The following is a 23,066-nucleotide window of genomic DNA, read 5'->3' as shown; positions in this document are numbered from 1 at the left end:
CTAAACAGTATCCGGGCAGAGGGCGTAGCACACTACGTCGAAAACGCCCCATCTCTTTTGATTGACGCCAGTTACAGCCAATCAGAACGCTCTGCTGATTGAGTTGCGTTCTCTTCCACCAATTGGCACATTACAGTTGATTTTATACATTTTCAGGTTCGGTAGAGACGGAAAAGGGGGACGAGTGAGTTGTTGCACTGCAGGTTTGTGTTTTTAAAAACGGTATTTCTTCTGTTTCTACAGCACATTGTGGCCTTATGCATTTTGACATACATAGGTACGATACAATAAATGTGCATTCAGTATTTATTGTGTCTACGGCGTAACGCTGTCTAATTAGCTTGGCCTGGCTAGCTCCCCTTGTGCTCAACCGACATTATGGCAACATGGCGAAATTAGCTAGCCGCTTAGCTTGAGGTGGTTCGGGGTGGTCCTTTGTAGTGATCGCTCGCCAATGTTTTGTCACACCGTATTCTCGTTAGATCAGAGGTAATTCACCGTGTCACGGCTCGCACGCATTTGGTGAAGTTTTAGGTGAAAAGTGTAGTGAGTGAAGTCTCTAAAGCTTCTTTTCCGTCTAAAACGTACACGACGGAGCTCGGAGCTAACGCGTTAGCCACAGTTACATTAACCACAGTTAGCTGTAAGTTAGCCTCAATGATAGCTCACTTTCGGTTTTGTCATTTTTATTTACTCTTCATTTATCACTTTAAATTACTAGTTCAGTTTAGATGAATTTAGCTGCATGCGAAGTCGCAGCCTTAAATGATAATCTGGACAAATTGGCTGACGAACTAATGTGTTGATTAAAGCGCATTAAACATTATTAGGAAACCAATAATCAAACAATACTGTTAATACGTCGATGTGATACCATGAATTACAGCTATTTCCCTTTGCTGGATTGATGCCCATTAGATATTCAAGTGGGGGAATTAAATAAAACGGATGTGACCACGGTTGCTACATGTTTTCTCCATTACATTTCAGTATTTTAACCTGCCTCTCCCTTCCCCGGCAGGTCGCAGCAGCTATTTGGTCCTTGCTTATTTAGTTCCGCCTATCAACACGCCCTCACCCCTGTAATAAATATCGGTGAGTGCTGTTTTTCTGTCAGTTTTGTCTCTCGTTTCTCTCTCACTCTCATCGCGGCTACTCGGAAAAAGCCGGGCAACACTTTGTGACTTGTCTAATCTCTTCCTTCGTTTTCTTTGCAATGCTGACAGACTACCACTGCAGCTCACAGGGGCAAGTTTTCTGCTTCTCTCTCTCCCTGCTGCCTGTTCCCTGGACCAAGGTGCCCACTACTCAGTCCCTTCCCGTGTCAGAAGATCATGGAGACAGAAATCGAACAGCAAGAAGAGACCGCATTCAGCAACACAGAGACTAATGGTATAAAACCTAGTGTTGCATTATGTTGTCAAAACGCATAATTTCAGTGATATTGTAGCTGAGTGCTTGCCATGGCTTATATAGCCATATAAATGTACTGGTGTCTATCAAAATTGTAGTCACGGGCAACTGTCTTTCCTAGTGATATTTGTTTTTAGCTTATAATTTTGATAACTGAGTTTGAAAATAAGGCGTATGTTTCTGTGCTTCACTCATGCTTTTTCTGTGGTCTTTTTTGATTATTGAGTTTTATCCTAGGGATGGTTGTGTATATATCGGGTTGTCAGTGTGTGTTTTTATCTCCTTATGCCAGGTAAGCGCCCCGCTGAGGATGCAGATGAGCAGAAATCATTCAAGCGCTCCAGGAATTCAGACGAGATGGTTGAGCTTCGCATCCTCCTGCAGAGCAAAGTAAATCAGCTCTCTTTAAATTTTGTGTTTCATGTTGAACCTGTCTGTGACGATTTTAGTTTTTTGTCTTTCTTTTGTGCACCCCTACAGTAAGACTGCCAATTTATTACACTCTCCATTTGTTAATGGTTTTCATTTTGTTCCCCTGATGACATCTGTCTCTTGAAGAATTATTTTCCACCCTTCTTATCGGGGGTATTCATTCAGTTATTGTATTGATTGTAATATTCTTTTACATCTTGTCTGGTGATTACAGTGCTGTAGTTCACATGTTCTCATTCATTCATTTTGAGTTCAGTTTTTTAAGTATTCTTTATATCCACAGAATGCAGGAGCTGTAATTGGGAAGGGTGGCAAAAACATCAAAGCCCTTCGCACAGACGTGAGTACATCTATTTTATACACCCAGATTTTTTTATTTTGTATTCTTCATATTTTTCCTTCCACTGGTGCACAGCTTCTTAAAAGTAACCAGCGACCTTGGTAGGACAGCAGTTCATTTGAAACCATTAATCCTGGATAACTGATTAAAAACTTATTTTGGTATTTGGCAATCTCTTCTGTGTAAGTAAGGGGTGTGGTTAACTGATGCCTGTATTGATATTAGCCCTCTGTTCATGAGATCATTTGACAAACCATTTAAGGTTGCTTCCTCCTTTTTTCTTCTCACAAGAACATGTGATTGCCTCAGCTAAACTGGCCTTAGGCACAAAAGTCCCATTTCTATTTGTTTCTCCATTATGCTAATTTATTGTAACAATTATGTTGTGGCAACACTGATGCTCTTGTTAATTTTAAATTTATGTGCACAGTGCAGTGTTCATGATGTCACCAGAAGCGCCAGCTTATTTTTCTTAAAAATATATATAAGTGTTAAGGCAACCTGGCCAGTTTTTAATTCATTCAATGTCATTGCCTCTTTCTCTAGCCCTCCACAATTTGTTCTCCCCCTCTCTCTCACTGTCTCTGGTCTATTCCCCAACATTAAACTCTTCATATTCGTAATATGCCATTACCCATTTCCAATGTCACATTTTCTCCTCTTCTCTCTTTGACAAACCAGTCTCTGAGAGAATCAAATTAAATCACATTTGATCAGTGTAGAGCCTGTATATTAAAAATGTATTCCTCTTCCCTCTTCCCTCTCCCTTGTTTATTATTTTACTGTTGACTTTTTTGCCCACTTCCTCCTCTGTTGCCCATGTTCTGGATGGCCCCTCCTGCGCCCGCCCACCTGACACCCTGGTTGGCCCTGCCCATAATCGTGCCCTGTCCCTAAATGGGCGCCTTACTTGATTGACATCTGTGCTCGAATGGCCCTGGCCCCTGCCCATGCCACGCCCAGTACAATGCCAGTGTGTCAGTCCCAGACAGCAGTGGGCCTGAGCGGTATGTCCCTAAGCTCCTCCCTCTCACTGCCTGACTACAGGTCAAACAAACAAGAGAAGATGAATAATAAATAGTCATCCTGCCTCTGTCAAGTCACTGTATTTTAACCTACCTGTTCTCACAGTATTTTTAGCCTGAGTCAATGCGTTCATGTCCAAATCTGCCTGTTGAACCTGTAAAAGCCATGTCAACATCCTTTACATGCCATTTTAAAGTCACATCAACATTGAAACTTAGGCTGGTGTTGTCAGGGTTTTTCCACAATCTGCCACTGTCTTCTCAAATCTTTGCTATAATCTGTTCCAGTGCCAGTGTTTGCAATATGTCAGTTTTGTTGTGTTATTTTCATCGATGATTATCTTATTCCTCTTCTGTGTTTTCACCCCCCCCCCCCCCCTTCAGAGTGGATAAACTGGTGTTCGTTTTCCATTAGTTTCATAAACGCTCACCTGCTTCTTGCACCGTCCCATTCTTTCCCATTCTTTGTGATGTCCCCATTATACTGTTAGGTTCAGATTGTACATCCATTCTGAAATGCAAAAGACAAGCTAGGTGTCAAGTCTTGTGTGTGTTTTTCCATTCCGTCTTTTGCTTCATCTGAGCTTGGTCACTGACTGCTGGAGCTATCAACAGTACGGGACCCTTTCTGTCTCACTCATCTCTTCATTCTTTGGTTTTTATATGTATTGCCTCTCCCATCCCCTAAATTCAAGTGTTGGCAAACTTAATTTTCCTGGGTATAATCTATACTTTTCCTCAGCTGTCTCCCATTCTACTTTCATGTACAAACTTTGCTTAAGTTCTCTGGATTAGTATATTAATTGTGTTCATTTTATTATGTCACTTGGTGGGTGCAGACAACAATATTTGGGTTTTATTAATGTGGCTTAATCAAACATCAAAACCACTGCCAATTTGACCAAGACAATGATGCTTTTATAATGGATGAAGTAGAGAATTCATCCCTTTTTTACTCCATCCTTTCTAATCTTTTTAAGCGCGTGTTGGGCATCTTCTTTGGGGATTGCTATAAACACAATTTCTGTAGTGTGCATCCACCCAGTTATGCTTCAAGACTTTAAAATCTCTCTGGCACCATTGGTGCTCATTCCTGCCAGATCCTTCCCAGATTTCACCCTCCCTGTCTTGCCCCTTCAGTGGTCACCAAATGCAGTCACTTTCCTTTGGGTTCCTTTTTTTTATTCTGTCTCTTTTCTCTTGGCAAAATAACGTTTTTCTTTTAATCGCATTGTTTGGGTACATGCTTTTTGCCAGTAACTGTGTTGGATTATCAGTGACCTACCACGTTAGGTTTAGAAAACATAAGACCTCAACAGTTTATTTAGCTGGGTTAGTTTCAGGAGTGAGTTGATAAAATGGGGTTTTGACTGTTTTCTGTGACAAGGACTACTGAGTGTTGGTATGAACTTTCTGATCTGAAATGCTGTTCCCTTCCTCCTGGGTTGCCTTGCTGGCACCCCCACCCCCCCTTTCTGCGTGGCTGTGCTCTGCCTTGTCATTGGTGGGTGTAACATGAAGCATCCTGAGCATCAGTGCCGACATAGAGACAGTTGGAGAAATCCTGCTGAAGATTATACCAACCCTGGAAGAGGTGAGGTTTTATTTTGGGCATTTTTATTGTTTGATTTAAAATTCTCTTGCCAGTCAAGACCAATTGAACTAATTAAGATAAGCCATTTATTTGGCAGCAACAACAGTAATAGATTTCACCAAATGTACATTATGTTGCATGCTTTCTGGTTCAAATTAAATTTACTATACTGGCCTCAGGCTTATAGTGTAACTTTGTTTTGTATACATGCTGTTATGCATTTGGGTTGTTTTTTTTAATGCTGTTTCACTTGCAAATTAGGGATTTAGATGCGTTTTACACTGGCTTGTTTAAAACTTGTTTGATTGTCTGGGTCTGCAAAGTCTGTTGCATCAGTGGCAACAGTGCAAAGATTGGTATCTTTAAAAAAAAAAAAAAAGGAATCATGGACAAAACTATCAAATTTAGATTTGGCATTGTAAAATGTTCCCACTGTCAATTTCATACCGTCTGCATTAACTTGCCATTGCATACTCTGTGGTGCATGCTTTCCAGAATTAGTAGAAATGTCAGATGGGTTTTAGTTTTTCTGAAAATTCTTGCATTACACTAAATAGGATGTAACGTATGCTCCTGTCCCGCACAGTACCAGCAGTACAATGGAATGGATTTTGACTGTGAACTTCGTCTGCTGATCCACCAGAGCCTGGCTGGCTCCATTATCGGTGTGAAGGGAGCCAAGATCAAGGAGCTCCGAGAGGTATGCTGGTACCATGGATGAGGATCTCTTGCAATGCAGTTTAGTTTTGTGTGTGGTGTAGAAAATACACTTTGACACTGTCTTTGGTTGCTGCCAGTTTTTTAATTTTTAAAAAGAGCAAACATATTTATTGGATTAAACCAAGCTGGAGACACGGATATAAGATTGTCTTCTTTTTTATATAATTTGTTGTTGATTTAAAAAAAAAAAAAAAATTAACGGCTTCATTCATCTGGTTCAATCTTCTATGCTTCATAATTTTAGATTAAATTCGTTTCAACGTGATTGTCATTGCAGAGTACTGAGACAATGAAAGGCAGTTAAGCATCTAACCATAAGTGAAAAAGAAGAAGTGAATGCAGTGTAATGCACATATGTATGATATATATGTGCTAAGTTATGGACAGTATTAAATATAAACACTAGGAAATGCAGAGTAAACATCTTATCAAAAAGATATTCGCACAGATAAGTTATAAACACACTAGACAGTAGTTCAAATTAGGTTACACTATATATTCAGCATGTCTCAACTGTGTGATTTTCCCCCTCAAAATATCCATAAAATGATACACAACCAGTCCAGACACATTTTTCATTCAAGTGAATGGAAAGTTGTATCCAATTATTATTTGACAATCATTTCTCTTTTTGTGTACCTCTAGAACACAAAGACCAGCATTAAGCTGTTCCAGGAGTGTTGTCCTCAGTCGACAGACCGGGTGGTGCTGGTTGGTGGTAAAACGGAGAGGGTGGTGGAGTGTATCAAGACTATGCTGGAGCTCATCGCTGAAGTAAGCATCTTGCACAGTGGTTGAGAGCCTTTCTGTGATTTGCCATGCTTTATACATTGAAGATTTGTAATGTGTTAAAACCATTCATTTAATTCTTATGATTTAATATTCCTTTAATGGTTGGAAATGTTAAATGTAGACAATGTTAGGAATATTGTATTATTTCTAGTAGATGCACATTTATTTGCAGTGCAAACTTCACATTTTAAATAACCTTGAGCATATGACTACATCTTCCTCTCTTTCCCTTCTTCAGGCTCCCATAAAGGGTCGTGCACAGCCGTACGACCCCAACTTCTATGACGAAACATATGAATATGGTGGTTTCACCATGATGTTTGAAGAGAGGGGGGGTGGTCGCAGGCTCATGGGAGGGTTCCCCATGCGGGGGGGCAGGTCCAGCGGTGGAGACCGTGGATTCGACCGAATGCCCTCCAGCAGAGGGGGACGGGGACCAATGCCTCCCTCCCGCCGGGATTACGATGAGATGAGCCCTCGCCGTGGTCCTCCTCCACCTCACCCGAGTAGGGTTGGGAGGGGGAGTGGCCGTGGACGCAACATGCCTATGGGACACCCACACAGAGGAGGGTAAGGGATTAATAAGTGGTTTGTGGTTTGTTTCCACATTTCTCTGTTGCTCTCCTGCTTTGCTTTTACTCTCACTGTCAGACATACATAAATGTGAGTCCTGTCACAGGCGTGGCCAATCTCTTGAGTTTACTGAGGTTTGTGTTAATTTATTGATTTTTTTCCTCTAAAACTTGCAGTTCTACATGACACTGGACATTTTCTTTCGTCAAAAAATGCTGTAAACATTATTTATTTTACAAAATGAATCCTCTAGTGTAAAATATCTACATGATCCATCTTATGCAGTTTGAAGTTGAGTAGTAGTATACAAAGCTTATTCCCTCTTTAGATGCTTATTTTCCATCCAGGTGCATTCTGGATTTCCCTGGTTTTACTTTTTTTTTTTTTTTAACATCCAGTCCAGTATTATGTATGTGATCCAGTGTCATACTATACACCCATCTGGAAATATTTATATTCATTGTTATCCATTTCATAAAGTGTATGTTCTCATCCCTGTATGTCTGGATGTGTTTGTGCATATCTTTTTCCCATCTCCATCTTGCCCACAGAGATGATCGTTACTATGACTCGTACCGTGGCTCAGATGACAGGTCAAAGTAAGTTTCTGTCCCTAAAACTCTCCTGATTCATTTTAACGGGGATACTTTGACACTTTTATATTACATGCACTTGCCACAACTGTAATGGTACATCACTGAAGAAAAGACACCCCCTTTCCTCATCAATACCATTGACGGTTGCTTCATGTATGCTAGCTTTTTACTCAGTGGTCTTCATGAAGAAGTTGTCTACTAGAGCTGACAGGACCTCAGCATATCTTCCATTCACAGATATAACATGATTGGCAAGATGGATTAAAAAAAATTAAGTTCCAAGTGTTGAGGTATCCCTACAAGCTCTCTTTTCCCCAGCCAAACTATTTTTGTTGTTGCAGTTTTTTAATATGTCTGGTTATCCTTTTCCTCACATAGCTCATAAGAATAACACTGTGTGTAAACTATCCTGTAACTCTTACAACTGCCCTGCCAGTATCATTACTGCAGTCTGTTTGCCTGTTATGCCACAGCCTGCACAAATCCCTTAGCCTGATCCCCATCCACCTGTTGAAACTCCACTTACTTGGAGTGCTTTGTGAGGAACTGCAGCAATGTAGTATGACCTCCTCTTCCCTGTGTTGATAACCTACTCAATCTGCTATTCACTCTTAGTGTTTTCCAGGTTGAGAATGTATTGTGGTGGTGTATGTGAGGGTCATGTGCTGATAGGAAACTGGTCATTTTTCAAATATGGACATTAATGCAACTTTCTGGCAGAATCTTATTATACTGCACTTTAAACTACAATAATCTGCAGCCCTCTGAATAGAGGACATAAATGCAAAATATATTTTTGAGTGGAAGCAAACTATTTGGTGGGCTGTCCAAATAAATTATTAGGACGATTAGGACCTGTTGTTTGATTTAGTGTCAGCGGCACACATCCAGATAATAATGTTAATCACTGCGTGATAAAAATGCAGGGTACTTGAAATGATTTTATTTCTGATATGCACTTTTTCTGTATGTGTCATCAAAGCCAAGATGGGATGCAAAATGGCACCAGAGAGCAAAAGCAGCAATTGACATTGAGTCATGTTGTGGCTTTATTTCGACATGGCAGTATGCATGTTCTTCAGGAGGAACAGCAAGAGAAAAACGCATTTCTTGTTCTTCAAACCCGAACACATTTCTTCAGCTAATGCCTTTATTTGAGCTCCGTTTTGTGGAGGGGGGGAAAGCAAGCAGCCCTTGGCTCTCATCATCACCACCACCACCTGTCACTCCTCTCACCATAACACTGTCAGAGCTGTTCCTGTTACTGTGTGGGAAGATGGCTGAGAGGAAATGTGTTTATACTGTAATCTTGCTCAGCGTGTGTGTGCAGTTTGACCTAGACCAGAAATTTTCTTTGGAATGTTGTCAAGCATTTTTCTAAGCATTTTCTATTTCTTTCCACCCCCACCCACATCTCTCTCTCCCTATCTCTTTTTTCCTCTCTTTCTCCCCCCAACCTCCCTCCCTCTATGACACTCTTTCGTCACCAGTGACAGAAGAGGCAGACCGGATCGCTATAGTGATAACATGGTTAGTGACCCTTTGCTAAATGCATGCACTTTTGCTTCTGGCATCTTATTGGGTGCCAGCCTACTCAGGCTAGCATACTGCTTGGTCCCAACACCAGACAATAAGCTGTGATTGTTCATTGTGTTGAATTCATAATAGTGGTTAGTTGACAATACAGTCATAGCTGGTCACCCATGTGCACATACGTGTGCATGCACTCATCTGAGCCCTGGCCATGCAGCCAAGCTAGTTTTGGCATGGTGTAAGCCGTCCCAGCAAATGACCATAATCACCACAGCCGGAGACACCCCATAATAATCAGCTATAATTGCCCTCTTACTGTGTACTTTTCACGGCCAGCCTGTTGGGGGATGGGGAGGATGGGGGTGGCCATGGTTGGTTGCTAGGCAATAATAACGCTTTGTTGACAGACTGGAAGGTCTCTCTCTCCCTCTCTCGCTCCCTCTCTGAGAGCTGGCAGGATACTGCCTGCCGTTGCTCAGCAACAGCTTTTTGAATTGCCTGTTGCCCTGGTGACAGCAGCATCTGAATAGCAGGTGAAAATGGGGGCTGATGGAGATGCAAGGAGAGACGGGAAAAGGGAGGGAGGAAAGGAGGAGGAGTCTGGTTTATGGATGAAAACTGGGTGGCTTTTAGTTGAGTCTACTCTATGGACGAGGCTGCTGCATCATCCGTCTATATAATCCTGTCCATTCATCTGGGATCTGTGCAAAGATGAAAGGAATTGGCTGTATTGTATGTAACCCATCTGTATTTCTGTTTGTTTTTTACAGAGTGGAGGAGGATATGGTAAGTGTTAACCCTTATTTTTTATGGATGTGGTTTCAAGGATGTTCTTCCCAACATATACTATAGTGTCAAGCATTTCTTCTGGACCTAGAGCATGTGTGTAAACAAAAAGTAAATGGCTGAAAGGATATTACAGGTGACATTCAGAAGCTTAGCTGTAATCGTTTGCTTTAATATTTTTCTTTTTATTGAAACACCAGTGTTATGACATTATACGTGAAATGTCTTGCTTGCAACTACTGCCGAAGGTTACATGCAGTTTTCTTCATAAGGTCTTTTAAACATGTATTACTAATTACATTTTTATTGTGGATAGTTTATCACTCAATCCTATCCTTCTTGCTTTCTCTCGTGCTCAGACAACAGTTCCTCATGGGATAGTTATCAGTCAGGTTAGTACATTTTTTTGATCCATCATTTTCTTATTCTCTTATGAAAAATTTGCTGAGCCATGTGCAATAATGTTAGCAGCAAGTATTTATTTTTAGTGTTGTATTCACTTTCTCTCCATGTTTCCCCCTTTCCTTTCCTTTTTTTTCTGCCTTGGTTTTCACCTCTCCCCTTACTCTTGCCATCAGGAGGACGTGGCTCCTACAGTGACATGGGTGGCCCTGTCATCACCACACAAGTGACGATCCCTAAAGATGTGAGTAAATGGCAGCAACACAAACTGGCACACCAAAGAAAGATCAGTCTTCATCACCCCCACTATGACCCATCCTCATGAGATAAATAATGTTCAATCTGAGTAAAATCCCCACATTGTTACATGTGGTCATTTTAAGTCATGTTGTCTGCCACATTGACTTTTTCCACATGCACCCACACTAAACAAGAGCATAGTATCATTAGTGTTTTTCATGTCCACCTAAGCGTGAAGTAGTTTCAAGCACCTTAAATGAAACCGTTTTCTTGGACATATCTGAGAGTGAGGTTTTGTTTATACACCTCCTCTCTACCTTTCACATTAAAAAAATAAATACATTCATGTGCCTGAAATGTTTGTGTTCCCTCTTGTTTTCCTTTTATTTCACTTCCCTCACTCTATTCTCTGTACTCTGCCAACAGTTAGCTGGCTCTATCATTGGTAAGGGAGGCCAGCGGATCAAACAGATCCGCCACGAGTCTGGAGCCTCCATCAAGATCGATGAGCCTCTGGAAGGTTCTGAGGACCGAATCATCACCATCACCGGCACCCAGGATCAGATCCAGAATGCCCAGTACCTTCTACAGAACAGGCAAGTTCTGACACAGCCGCGATGACCGCAGCGACTTGCGTTGTATTACACTAACCTTTATCTTATTTGATTAAAAATCCTTTAATCTGACATGTTTGATTCATCAGCCTTGTTAATTTAACCATTTATCACACCAAACTGTGCTCTTCATGTCTACTGGCCAGTCTTAATAGAGTTGAACCCTCTGAACCTTCTGTGGGCTGATCTTGCATCCGTTTGGTGATAGAAAGTCATTTAAAGCAATTTGAACAAATTACAGATACTTACAAGATGCTAAATATCCTTGTTTGAGTCCACTGGACCATACATTTACAGATTTTAAATGACTATAAATGTTTTCTATGATATTGCATCCTGATGCTGGTTAACCCACTTCTTGTTGGGTTATGCATTTCTGTTGCCTGCTGTCTCTTCTTCACTAACCCCCTTCCTTTCTTCCCCATGCAACCTGCAAGTAGTTCAAACCTTCCTCTTACATGAAATGGCTATGAATGCGTAGACAAACTCATAATAATTGTACATATAGCATATTACATTTTGCAATTCATATTTTTTAAAGGTCAATGACATGTTTTTTTAAACTGTCACATTTGTCCAATGAATATGATTGGAAGAAGAACAAAAACCCAGAATGTCTATTTACCATCCAAGCCGTTTCACTGTGAAGCAGGGAGTGGATTGATTGTTACCCTGGCTGCTGCTGTGTGGAAGACTAGTGATTTTGTTGTTTTTAGTTAGATCAACCGACAACAAATCACAGTCTGCCAAATAGCACGAGCTCCTCCTCTTCTGTCTCCCTTGGCAACCAGTAGGCACGTATAATACACTACTTCCTTGTTGATGCTATCCGAGCTTAGCCTGAATGCTAATACAGCTGTAGACCTGCCGCCTCCGTTATCTCATGAGTAGTGTAGTGTTGCCATAGTAACTAACCCTGCCTCCCTCTTCCTTCCTCTCCTCCCCCTTCAGTTCGCTGCACCTGCTTGGACTCAAGGACTAACCACATCCCTCTTTTTCCTCCTCCTCTTCCTCGCTCTCCTTCAGCCACTTATGTCACATCTCCCACCCTTTCCTCTCGCTGTCCGTTTCCTGCTCTGCCTTCCCATTCTCTTCCTCCAACACTGACATCCTCCCACAGTTGCCTAGTTTTAAATTTACATTGTCATTGATTGTGAATTGCATTGTTATTGTGTTTTATTTATTTTTCCACTCTTTTTATTTCAGTGTGAAGCAGTACTCTGGTCATTTGCTGTAGACCCAGGAGATTCAGATTGAAGCAGACTCAGATTGCCCCCCCTTCCCCTCCCCACTCCTCTGTCAACCTTTCTGCCCCTGTCCAACACAGCCCCTTCAGACTATTATTCTGGATCGTGGGTGTCTTTTTGAATTTTATTTTTGTATTTTTTAATGAAATAAATGTCCCAACATTCCTGTGCATAAAAAGAAATATAGATGTTCTGCATTTTTAAGAGTGTAGTCCATTAGTTTACCTGATATACACTTTTTTTCTAACACACATCTATCAAGATATTCTTCAGTCGCCTGACAGACAGACAAAAATAAACATAACCTTTATTTTTGATGGTTTCGTTTTTTTTGACTTGTATGTGTATGTTTGTGTCTCCAGTTTAAATCTTTCCTACGTGTAAGTGTGCGCACGTATGCTTGTGTGTGTGGGTCAGTGTGCTTTCTGTTGTCTATATTGGTCCATTCACACACCGTTGTACTCCATTACCACTCTGTGCAACATGCAGAATGTAAGATACGTTTCTTTTTATATGAATCATTTAGGGTTTGGTTTTTTGTTTTTGTTTTTGTTTCTTTTCTTTTTTTTAAAAACAGATATGGAAAATTTAACCCTTCAAAATGGATTTGGGATGTTGATGTTAGGACTCTTGTATACACCGGATACAAAGGACACTGACTAATCTTTAAGAATATTCATTAGTTGTGTGATGAAATAAATCTGAATCATTTGAGTAATACCCTACAGATGGAAACATGTAGCTACAAAATGTATGACATTTTATTGGACAAATGACAAATGATGATGAATTTTTTCGTCCCTTCAATTTCCAATTGCTCTGCACTCGTTTGCTCTCCATGCTGTAGACTTCACATTGTCAAATTGTAAAATGAATAAAGATGCCACTTTTTACTGAACCAGTTCTCTTTCTGGTTGATTTCATTCATTCATTGCAGCTGGACCCATTTTCTGTGCAGTGACGACATTTGAACTAAAAGCATATAATTGTTTTGATGACAGTCGAGCTGACATTTCTGCATGTTTTAAGGCTGCATTTAGACATTATATTCAGTATTACTTAGTCTGTAGATTATTTTCTCTCATTATAGTTTTGCTTAGAAAATGTTACAAAGCAGTGACAAATACCCAAAGTCATAGATGATGACTCAAATTATTATAAAATATGGCTTTTCTAGACGTCTAGTTGATTCATAAACAAATATAAAGTGATGATTGCCTGATCACAATTACCTGGTAGGTGTCAAATTACATGCTAATGCACGTGGTAGACCTTGGATCAACTTGATGACCCCCATTGCTCTAAAATGATAGTACTAAGTTTCAGCCCGTGCATATCGTATTCCAATCACATTTACTCAGTTATGTTCCGTGAACTCGCAAGTGGAGGTTGTGTTCCGGTTTCCTCCGCGGGTCTCTTTATGATTGGTTTATCAGCATGTGATGGACCTGCAACGGAGGCTCTGATTGGTCAACAGCTGAAAATCAGGTAGTGAAAGCGACTTCACGTGAGTTTGAGCGTAAATCTGCATGCAGTTTTGGGTAAGTCAAGTAAATCGTTTGTTTATGTACGAATAAACACGACGGTTACTGCTGTGTTGAACATAAAATGTCTTATCTAAAAACCCGCAGTGTGAGAGAGAAGTACGTTAGCATGTGGAGGACAAAGTAGTCAGCGAGAATAGACTTACAATGAGCTCCTTCTTGCACTTTGGTCATGCAGTTTTTCAATGAGCAGCAGTGAGGTGATATAACGAGGCTTGTGATTGACCCAAGGGTACTCTTTCTAGAAAATAAACTCATTTTTGTATTTGAGAGTGGAGAATAAATCATGTGACTCACCGCAGAAAGAAGCGAGAAAATGAATTTAATTCAGTGGACCACTATGTGTGTGCGTCACTATCCCTAATAGCAGTCTATTAGGGAGCACATCATTAACAGAACCTTTGGACACTTCAGGTAGATGGACAAGACTGGGCAGCTTTTAGAGGTAGACAGAGAAGGGACATAATTCAATTTTTTTTTCTTTTAATAATGGGTTTTGTCAGAGGTGCTGCTATGCTGTGTGTGCAGGGCTTTTATGTTTTTGCACTCTACTTCCAGTTATACAGAACCTACATAAGAAAAGTAGTACAGGATGTGTGGCATTAAGATTTTATATTAAAGGACGGGTTACAATTTTACAATTCTGTCTTAAAACAACAATCAGGTTCCCAAATGAACAGTAAAACAGATTTTTCTAGCCACAATCACTCCTCGTGTTCATACTGACCATTTAAAGATCCCTTTATAATGCACTTTAAATGTTTATGATGGGGGCTAAAATCCACAAGCCTCCTGTGAAAAAATCTATTTAAAAGTTTCAAATGAGTCAAATCATGTCAATTTAAACATTACACTGTTATTAGTTCCAACATTTCTCTTTTTGTTACCAGACTTCCACCAAAGCTCAACAAGGAAATACAAAAAGAAGAAGACTGTAAATGTGTCAGATATCCACTTGATATGACTAATTCAGACTACTGAAGCCTCATATAAACTTCAAACGCACTATTTTCTGCATGTTGGACACACTGGATTATTGCTCCCACCACTTGCATTGAAAGCACATTTTACGCGGATCGTTTAAAAAGGAAAACCTCTTTCACTGTTCAAATGGGCACCTGATTGTTGTTTTAAGACGGACTTAAAAAATTCTGAACCTATCTTTTAAGAGCCAGTCCCAAAAGCTCCAAAATCAGGTGGATATAGATATGTTACTCTGTGAGCTCTGTTCTGGTTGAAAAAATGTCAGGACTTGTTCATATTTAGTTTCAGTGCCTCAGTTACATGGCACAGAGTGAATTCTGTCATTATCGTTTATTACTTTTCATCTTGAATTATCTAATAAGGCAGAGGGATAATCTCCAAAGTAACACTTCCCCTGAGATGTATGTCAGATATTGGTGCTTAAATATGAAAAGGCCACTGGCATCCACACTCCCTCTGCAGCCAACCAAGCTTGCCTGAAGTCGTAAGGTCCATGACTAGAACATGGACTACGTAGATATATTTACAATCACAAATGTATTTTGTATCTGAATAATTACTTTAATAATTATCTGTATAAATGAATCTGGAAAGTGCTGTAAAACACTACCAGACTTGACAAGTGACATATCACTGCTGCATTTCATATATGTATTTGTATTAATGCCATCATGTGTCCCTTCAGGTTTGTTTCTGCTCCATACAGTATCTATCATGGAGCCACCTATGTATCCTCGAGAGTCTGGCCAGTTTGTAGCAGAGCGGAGTCGAGATGTGTTTGTGGAGGAGGAAGGAGTGCAGAAAGTGGCAGAGATGCTCTACACTCTCAGACACAGTGATCATCTGACTGCCAGTGGCTGGAAGAAGGCAAATCCGTTGGCCCCGGCACCCACCTCTGACCAGGGGAGTCTGTCAGCAGAGAGCTGAATACATGAGCAAGACATATTGATTATGTTGTTGTTCAATGGAAACAAACAGGATTTATGAATGAATTACAGGGCACAGAATTAATATCGACACTTTTGCCAAAAATATGGACAAGATGGATTTAGTTTTACTGTTGTTCTACATCCTACAGATAATTTATCATTTCTTATGAAAAAAAGAAACATTGTGATTTACCTGTCTTAGTGAAAACCAAAATTTAACCAAAAGCACAATAATAGAACATATTGCTATGATATCTTAAAAGCTAATTACTAGTGAGTTCACTCAGATGTCACATAAATAGATATTAAAGAGAACAACTGGTGAATTGAATGTTTTTATGAGTGTTTGTTGTACATTTTAGTGTCTTTGGTAAGAACTTTTAGGTTTCCAGACAGTTTTTCTCTTGTCTTGATAATCTGTGTTTTTGAACAATGCAGGCTTTGAACTGGGTGTTTGTGGTTGACACCATGAACTTCTCTTTTTGGCCAGAGAAAGAAACTCAGCAGTGCGAGGTAACCTATAAAGGAACCACATACACAGGCTACATGACCTTGTGTGCTGCCATCACCAGGGCCATGGAGGAAGGTGAGACTATAAAGGTTTGAATGAAGTCCTGTAGCAATCAATTGGATGTCTTCGGGTAGTGTTTTGCTGAAAATTGATTTAGCTAGAGAATGTCTGACCACTGTATCCTCAGTGCAAAGTAGAGGTGATGTATTTTAGCTGTTGTCTGCATTTGAATCAGCGCAAAACAAAACTACCAGGGTGATAGAAATGTCAAAATTATGAGACTGTTTGTCGCAGCTGAGCAGAAAAGGTAACTCCATACACTGACAGTGTTACATGGCATGTTTGCCCTTTTTTTGATTGATTTATCCCTCTAGTTAGCTTTATCTCCAGAGAAATACATTTAGATATACAGTATGTTCAAGCCCTTTTTGATGTCTCTTTTTGTTCCTCTATTCTGTGTGCTGTTGTTGTGCACCACAATTGCCAATTATTGTGTATGTGCCCTTTACTTGAACTTGGACTGCTGGGAAATTGCTTGTAGCTCTGCATGCGTCTGTGCATCATTCATAATTAGCGTGACTGACTCCGGATATGAATCAATTATGTCTCATATGGAAAAGTGCTCTCAATGTGTGGTCGTTGTGGCCTTTATAATTACAAGAGATTCTCTGAGAAAAGTAAAGGTAGCTTTGCACAGAGTGTGAATCTCAAGGGTTGGCAGCATGAGATCAGAACAAATTATGTGCCTTGTGAGAAATGGCTACTGTGGAGTTACATTCCTGTTATTATAGCATGCTCTAACTTTGTAACTGAGTTGACTTGAGTGTCCTTTTACTATTTAGTCGTTATTATATAAAGACAGATCCTCATAGTTACTTCTCTTTACTACACAGGAATACCCATCACTGATCCAAAGTACTTCTCTCAGATGAGTGTGGAGGAGTTGGGACATGTCCTTCGATCAGACAATGAAACACCCATGCCAATGCTTCAGGAGCGTCACCAGGTGTGAACACTGTCATGTTATGTCCCTAATACTAGGAATGTAACAGTCATCAAAAATCATTGACACTGTACAATGTTGATCAAAGCGTGTTATTGATCTAACTATTTGATACATTTTCAATGCAGTAACAAAAAGTGACTGACATTTTGCTACTTTCTGAGTCTACTGTCTTCTGAGTTTACTCAAGTGGAATATTTGATACTTTCGAAATGAAGCAACGCTGACTTTTACGTGAACTCATCTACAGAGGCTTTACAGCAGTGGTGCAGCTCAAAACAAAAGCAGGTTTTGCTAACACTGTAAATTACAGACCACAATACACAGCCTAATTATTCCCTATTGACACTAAAGTTTTTGTGCTAGTACAGCATGTACTGATACATGTAGGTACAAGTTAGGGAATAAGTGGGAAGCAATCTGTTAATTTTCAAAGATGTTATACTTTAGCTATGTTAACTACCTTTTTTATTATTATGGGGTAAAGTTAAAATTGACATGTGATGAGTGAGATTTAAAGATCAACACACACTGCTCACTTACTCTGGACGGTGTACAGAACATGATAGCTTTGGGGTAATTAGTAAACATGTACAGATTACATTTGTGTTTAACTTTTGAACAAACAGAGGTCGAGGATAGAGAGTATTGCTGGGACCATACTGTGGGGAACCTAAAGCACTGTTGTTATACTAGGTGTTTCTAATGCAGTACAGTAAATACAGAAAAGCTTTTTTATGATTAGCGTTCAACAGTAAATCAGCTGCACTGAAAACCAGAAGTGTCCATCTAGCAGCCGGAAAAGCAGAGGATCACTGTTATGTCACTGTGTAGCTGTCAAGAGCCTACAGCTTTGTTGCTCAGTACTCTGCTTCATAATATTAGAATAAGTACCAATTAGTTAAAATAGTACAAACAATTAGACTGTAAACAGGGAATAATTATGCTCTATGTTGAGGACTGTAATATAAAACAAACGATGAAAAAGATGTAGTGAGAAAACCACTACAACCAAAATCATCTTATCTCTTTAATCAATACAGTCGTTTCTGGACAAAGAAGGTACATTGAATTGAAACCGAACATACTGTCAAATTCCTACATGAAGTGTCTGAGATTATATAGTCTTGTGTACTGTCATATTTATATATGTATATGTGTGTTTGTGTCTGTCTTTATGTGTACACAGGTTATTATTAATGAAAGTCAAAATAAAAAATGTAATTTCATGCTCACATACTATTTCTTTGCAGATAAGTGATTTTCTCAGATCTTTGAACACCATAATGAGCTCATATCATTGTTTTGTTATTAGTGTTACATTATTACCTGTTAATTCCCTTTATTTGTAAATTTTATTTAAAGTATGCAGTTATTAACCACCTACTGATTATCACTGTTAAATTTTAACACATCATTACTGATTGTGTCTAACAAGGTGCTGACTGAAGGCGGCTGTGTGCTGCTGGAACATGGTGGAAGCTTTCGGAGTTTTGTCAGCCAAGCTGGGAACGACGCCCGGAAGATGGTGGAGCTTATTGTGGAAAAGATTCCCTCCTACAGGGATGAAGCTACATTTGAGGTTAGAGGTGTAGTGGACTGATTCTTACATTTTGCATATGGGAAGGTATATAGAGAAAATAATAATAATTTCCACTCCAAACGTTTTTGAAATTTTATATATTTTTTAATTAACAAGCTCAGGATTTGATAAAAAACACATCTAATTTTAGTTTAGTCAGTTAGTTTATTTTGTTAGTTAAAGATTATAACATTTGCTGTATCGTAGATACAAAAATAATTATAGTTTCCAATTACATAGGTTTCTATTTACAAAAATGTCGCACTAGAACTTCCATAACATTTTGAAAAACATTGCTTTTTTAACTTCTTAATTTTGCAGAATGAAAGCCATTTATACACCTTAAATTCACTGTTCGTGTGAGAAAGGAGTGAATTCAATTAATCTATGTACAGTTGAGTACATATTTTAAATTCATATTCTGATTTTAAAAGATGTAAAGCAAATAGAAATATGTGATTGAAGATACATTGGATCAATAATCATTCAGCACATGAAATTGAACTTGTGATGTGAGAGTTCCACCTCCTGGCCAAAGACAGAGCAACATGTTTTCTCATGTCTTCCTCATTATATAGTCAAACTAAACTCTTTATACAAAATTGTGTTGCTATTATGTTACTTTGGTGATCAACCATTTGTTTATTAATTAATAACAATGACTTAAGAACAAATGAAGACCACACATACTGTACAGTATGAGGAGAGTATAGAGATGTCTTCTGATTTGTTTCAGGGGAAGAGAATCTCATTGTACAAGCGAGCTCAGATCCTGGTGGCAGATTTCTGGGGTGTCATGGAGGCCAGAGGAGAGGGAGATATCATTAGCATGGACTGGCTCACCATGTTCGCTGACTACAGGGTCCCTCAGGCCCTCGTATACCTTGGCGTGCTACGATACTCTGACACACTGATGCAGGCACTCAAGAATGGTAAGACCGAAGTGTGTTTCTGTCCTTCTGAAGAAATGAATGGCTTAAAGATAGTGTGTTATAACTATGCTACTTCTATGTGTTTGTCTCCTGTCTCCCAGGTGAGCTGCTGAGTTCAGGGGATAGGAGAGAAGTTGAGATCCGGGGTTGTTCGATCTGGTCTGTGGAGCTGATCAGAGCTCGTCTTTGCGAGCTGGTGAAGGAGATAGACGGACAGAATTGCGACATTAACTCTGCAGTGATTGACTTCTACCTGTGGCCTTATGCCAAGCAGCACCACAAAGAGATGGCCCACATTCCAATACACCACACACGCTGTATTTACTACTGATAAGCTGGCTGGCAGCTTTACATACAGCAGGCTACACTTCTCAGTGTACAGCCTTGGCAGCAGTGCCTTTCTCTGGGATAAAGCCAACCATGTCTCTGTGCCAGATATATGGGCTTCTCTCTAGCTGTAATGGAAACAGGTGTTAAGCTTTAATGCGGCGTGTTTGTCCTAGTGTATAGTAGCACTCTTGTTCATTTGCAGTCAATAAAAATGTTTACTGTTGTTGATATTGAATACTTTTAGCAAATCTCTCACTGTCATGGAGAACCAGCAATCATGGATTGTATGTGAACATATAATAATGGACACATCTGTGTATCTACAGCGATTTGAATTTGTGAACTGACACTTGATGAAGAGAATAAACCATTTTCACTAGATGGATATACAGTAGTGTGCATGCATTTATTGAAAGGTTTGATTTAAAATGCTTTTAGAGGTAAAAAATAAATATCAACTATGGCCAGAGCCTTCACTTCACTTGTAAGTGCACAAACTACACTTCAGACCAGTTTATTGGGGTCAGTTTGTACGTTTGAGGACAAAGGTCGTGTCCCCAAACTCATCACCCTTCTACTGCAGAAGAATGCGAGGAAATGGCTGGGGACAGGTTAGTGTCACATTTACTAATGATGAATACGTGGATAGGGTCAGGGTGTTTCCTGACATACACAATTATTTGTGTCGATATACAACGTCTGTCTCACTTATTCTTCAGGAGGGGCCGGGGAAGTGAGGGCTCACCCGTTTTTCAGGGGTCTCTGCTGGAGGTTCCTTATGGATGAAGAGCCTCCATTCATCCCCTAGCTAAGGACTGAGGAGGACACCAGCTATTTTGTTTGTAAGTGCCAACACATGCACACACACCGAACCACTGGAGGACTTTTATTAACATGGTGCTGGACAGACATTAGAGAGACTTTCTGTGTTCATGGGTAACAAGCCGCTGTTGTACTGATTCATACTGGGAGTTGTAGTCCAAATAAACATCATGTTTGCCTCAGGAGGAGGACAGGAACAAAAGGAGGACAGAGAAAAAGACCAGACACTGTCCCGTCACCATTCCTCCATCCTGTCATCCCAGAAATGATGGACAGTGGTCTCCATGACAACGGAGACTTAGAGAAACACAGGCCAGCTGTTAAAGATGAGGACTTCTCCTTCCCTTCCTCTTCCTGTCGCCAACGACAACATGTGTGGTGAGGTTTTTAGGAGGTGGATGAAGGCTATGAGGAGGAGAATGAACTTCATGTGCGGTCCAGTGAGGAGGAGGAAGAGTCTCTTGCTCTAGAGGAGACAGAGGAAGAGGAGGAGGAGGAGGAGAAAGAAGGGGAAGAGCAGGAGGAAGAGGAGAAGTTGCAGGAGGAGGAAGAGAGGAAGAAAGCTCAGTGGTCTCCATGGAAACTTCAGAAAGACCCCTTCCTCCTCCTGCCAGTCTGTCCATCATCACTCCATCGTGACAACAGGACAGCCTCTGTATGTTTCTCTTTTCTTTTTCTAGTTTCTTTTTCTGTTGCTATGGAAGTATATTACCACGCCAGAAAAAGAAAAATAGACCAGTATCACCTCACAACGTGAAAAGTTTATAACAAAATGTTTTTCATGTTAATATGATTTTATTACAACATACAAATGTATCATATAACAATATACTATTTATTTTACTCATCCATCCTTCTGTGCTGCCCCATACTGTTTACAGTAGAGATGAAATGAATGAGAATACAATGCACAACAATATACGTTCTGTTATAAGATAAATTATATATTGTTATAATAACAATAATATTTACTATAATGATAATAATAATAATAATAATAATTAACTTTTCACTTTGTAACATTTTTTGTAACAGTTACTGACCTGAAATTGATGTTTACTGATACTGATTTATTACTTCCATAGCTTCCTTTGTCTTGTCTTTTCTTTTTCTTTTCTTACTTTTTATTTCCTGTCCTTGCAACTTAGTAAAAGTAAACATTAAAAAACAAACAAACTGGTTTAAATAAGCTTTTTTGAACTGAACATAATTATAAGTCATTTTGTTAACCTTTATTTTACCTCGAAAGACCATTGAGGAGGAATCCTCATTTATAATGGTGTCGAGAAATATTAATATATATATATATGTATGTAAAATGCAGCTATGTAATAACATAACTTTCATCTAACAGTTGAATAAAGTTTTAAGAGTTTGTGAATGTGTCCTCATCACTTTGTAGAGACCTCCATGATCATCTACAGCATGTTTAAAATAAAACTACTACTTATTAGAAGACTGAGAACTCCCACACACTTTAATTAAAATAATAAGTTCATCAACAGAAAAATGTGTCAGTTGAATGCTAGTATGTACAGAACAGTAGTATTTACAGGAAATGTCTGTGGTAATATCTAAACATCTGATTAATAGAGAAAAGAAAACACTCACTCCTAAAGAGAATAATGACCAGAGGTTAAAACAGTAGATTTCCCTCCACTCCATATTACTACCAGTTAAAAGAAGCTTGAACAGTCTTCACTGTACTGTTGGACATCTTCATTGGATCACAAAGTAACATAACTTAAGATAGCACTGTGATCTGCACACACAGGAGGGCTCAGCTCCAGCCCAGTGAACCACACAGCAGTGTTTCATCAGTCTGACCCTTCAGGGGGGTCTGGGGCCCGGCTCCCCAAGAAGAAAAGTTTGTAAATTTTTTTGTGAAATGCATCACTCTGGTGCACTCTGAGAGCAAACTTAGGAGGTTATATATAGGCTATATATAAAGTATAATGTATAATGTCCTTTAATTAAATCAAACATATCTTCCTCTACGTGTTTCTTCAAATTACTAAACTAACTGTCTTTGCTTAACAATAAAATACTCCAGATGACTGAGAAGTGGATCAGGTGTAGAGTTGATTTATTGAGCAGATTGAAATAAAGAATATCTCTCAGT

At 39.5% G+C, this 23,066-nt stretch overlaps 2 protein-coding genes across 4 annotated transcripts; both read left to right on the top strand.

The window, feature by feature from the left end:
* The first annotated feature begins 138 nt into the window (after positions 1–138).
* hnrnpk (heterogeneous nuclear ribonucleoprotein K) lies at positions 139–13,205 on the top strand. 3 transcript variants are annotated; one of them, XM_053324901.1, is made up of 17 exons: positions 139–203; positions 1,022–1,095; positions 1,227–1,392; positions 1,706–1,803; positions 2,129–2,185; positions 3,149–3,192; positions 4,732–4,804; positions 5,397–5,504; positions 6,170–6,298; positions 6,555–6,886; positions 7,441–7,488; positions 8,976–9,015; positions 9,789–9,804; positions 10,164–10,196; positions 10,383–10,450; positions 10,873–11,042; positions 12,267–13,205. In XM_053324901.1, the coding sequence occupies exons 3-17, from the start codon at positions 1,335–1,337 to the stop codon at positions 12,295–12,297; spliced, it is 1,305 nt and encodes a 434-aa protein (XP_053180876.1). In that variant the 5' UTR covers positions 139–203; positions 1,022–1,095; positions 1,227–1,334; the 3' UTR covers positions 12,298–13,205. The 3 variants fall into 3 exon arrangements, with proteins under 3 accessions (XP_053180876.1, XP_053180874.1, XP_053180875.1); XM_053324899.1 differs by having other exon boundaries at positions 5,391–5,504; XM_053324900.1 differs by lacking the exon at positions 139–203 and adding an exon at positions 379–489 and having other exon boundaries at positions 5,391–5,504.
* A 621-nt stretch (positions 13,206–13,826) lies between these two features.
* qng1 (Q-nucleotide N-glycosylase 1) lies at positions 13,827–20,678 on the top strand. The gene is made up of 7 exons (XM_053324902.1): positions 13,827–13,848; positions 15,521–15,750; positions 16,203–16,350; positions 17,169–17,281; positions 18,717–18,860; positions 19,597–19,792; positions 19,894–20,678. Exons 2-7 carry the CDS (start codon positions 15,550–15,552, stop codon positions 20,121–20,123), a joined length of 1,032 nt encoding a protein of 343 aa, XP_053180877.1. The 5' UTR covers positions 13,827–13,848; positions 15,521–15,549; the 3' UTR covers positions 20,124–20,678.
* Positions 20,679–23,066: the final 2,388 nt, after the last annotated feature.

This window comes from Scomber japonicus, chromosome 9 (genome assembly GCF_027409825.1).
Source record: "Scomber japonicus isolate fScoJap1 chromosome 9, fScoJap1.pri, whole genome shotgun sequence".
NCBI lineage: Eukaryota > Metazoa > Chordata > Actinopteri > Scombriformes > Scombridae > Scomber > Scomber japonicus.
This window is presented reverse-complemented; position numbering and strand designations above follow the sequence as displayed.

Coding starts and splice junctions, on each gene's coding strand:
- hnrnpk (XM_053324899.1), top strand. CDS start 1,335: ATGGAGACAGAAATCGAACAGCAAGAAGAGACCGCATTCAGCAACACA. Junction 2,186..3,148: donor TCAAAGCCCTTCGCACAGAC/GTGAGTACATCT, acceptor TGCCACGCCCAG/TACAATGCCAGTGTGTCAGT. Junction 10,197..10,382: donor ATGGGATAGTTATCAGTCAG/GTTAGTACATTT, acceptor TCTTGCCATCAG/GAGGACGTGGCTCCTACAGT.
- qng1 (XM_053324902.1), top strand. CDS start 15,550: ATGGAGCCACCTATGTATCCTCGAGAGTCTGGCCAGTTTGTAGCAGAG. Junction 17,282..18,716: donor TGCTTCAGGAGCGTCACCAG/GTGTGAACACTG, acceptor GTGTCTAACAAG/GTGCTGACTGAAGGCGGCTG. Junction 19,793..19,893: donor GATGCAGGCACTCAAGAATG/GTAAGACCGAAG, acceptor CCTGTCTCCCAG/GTGAGCTGCTGAGTTCAGGG.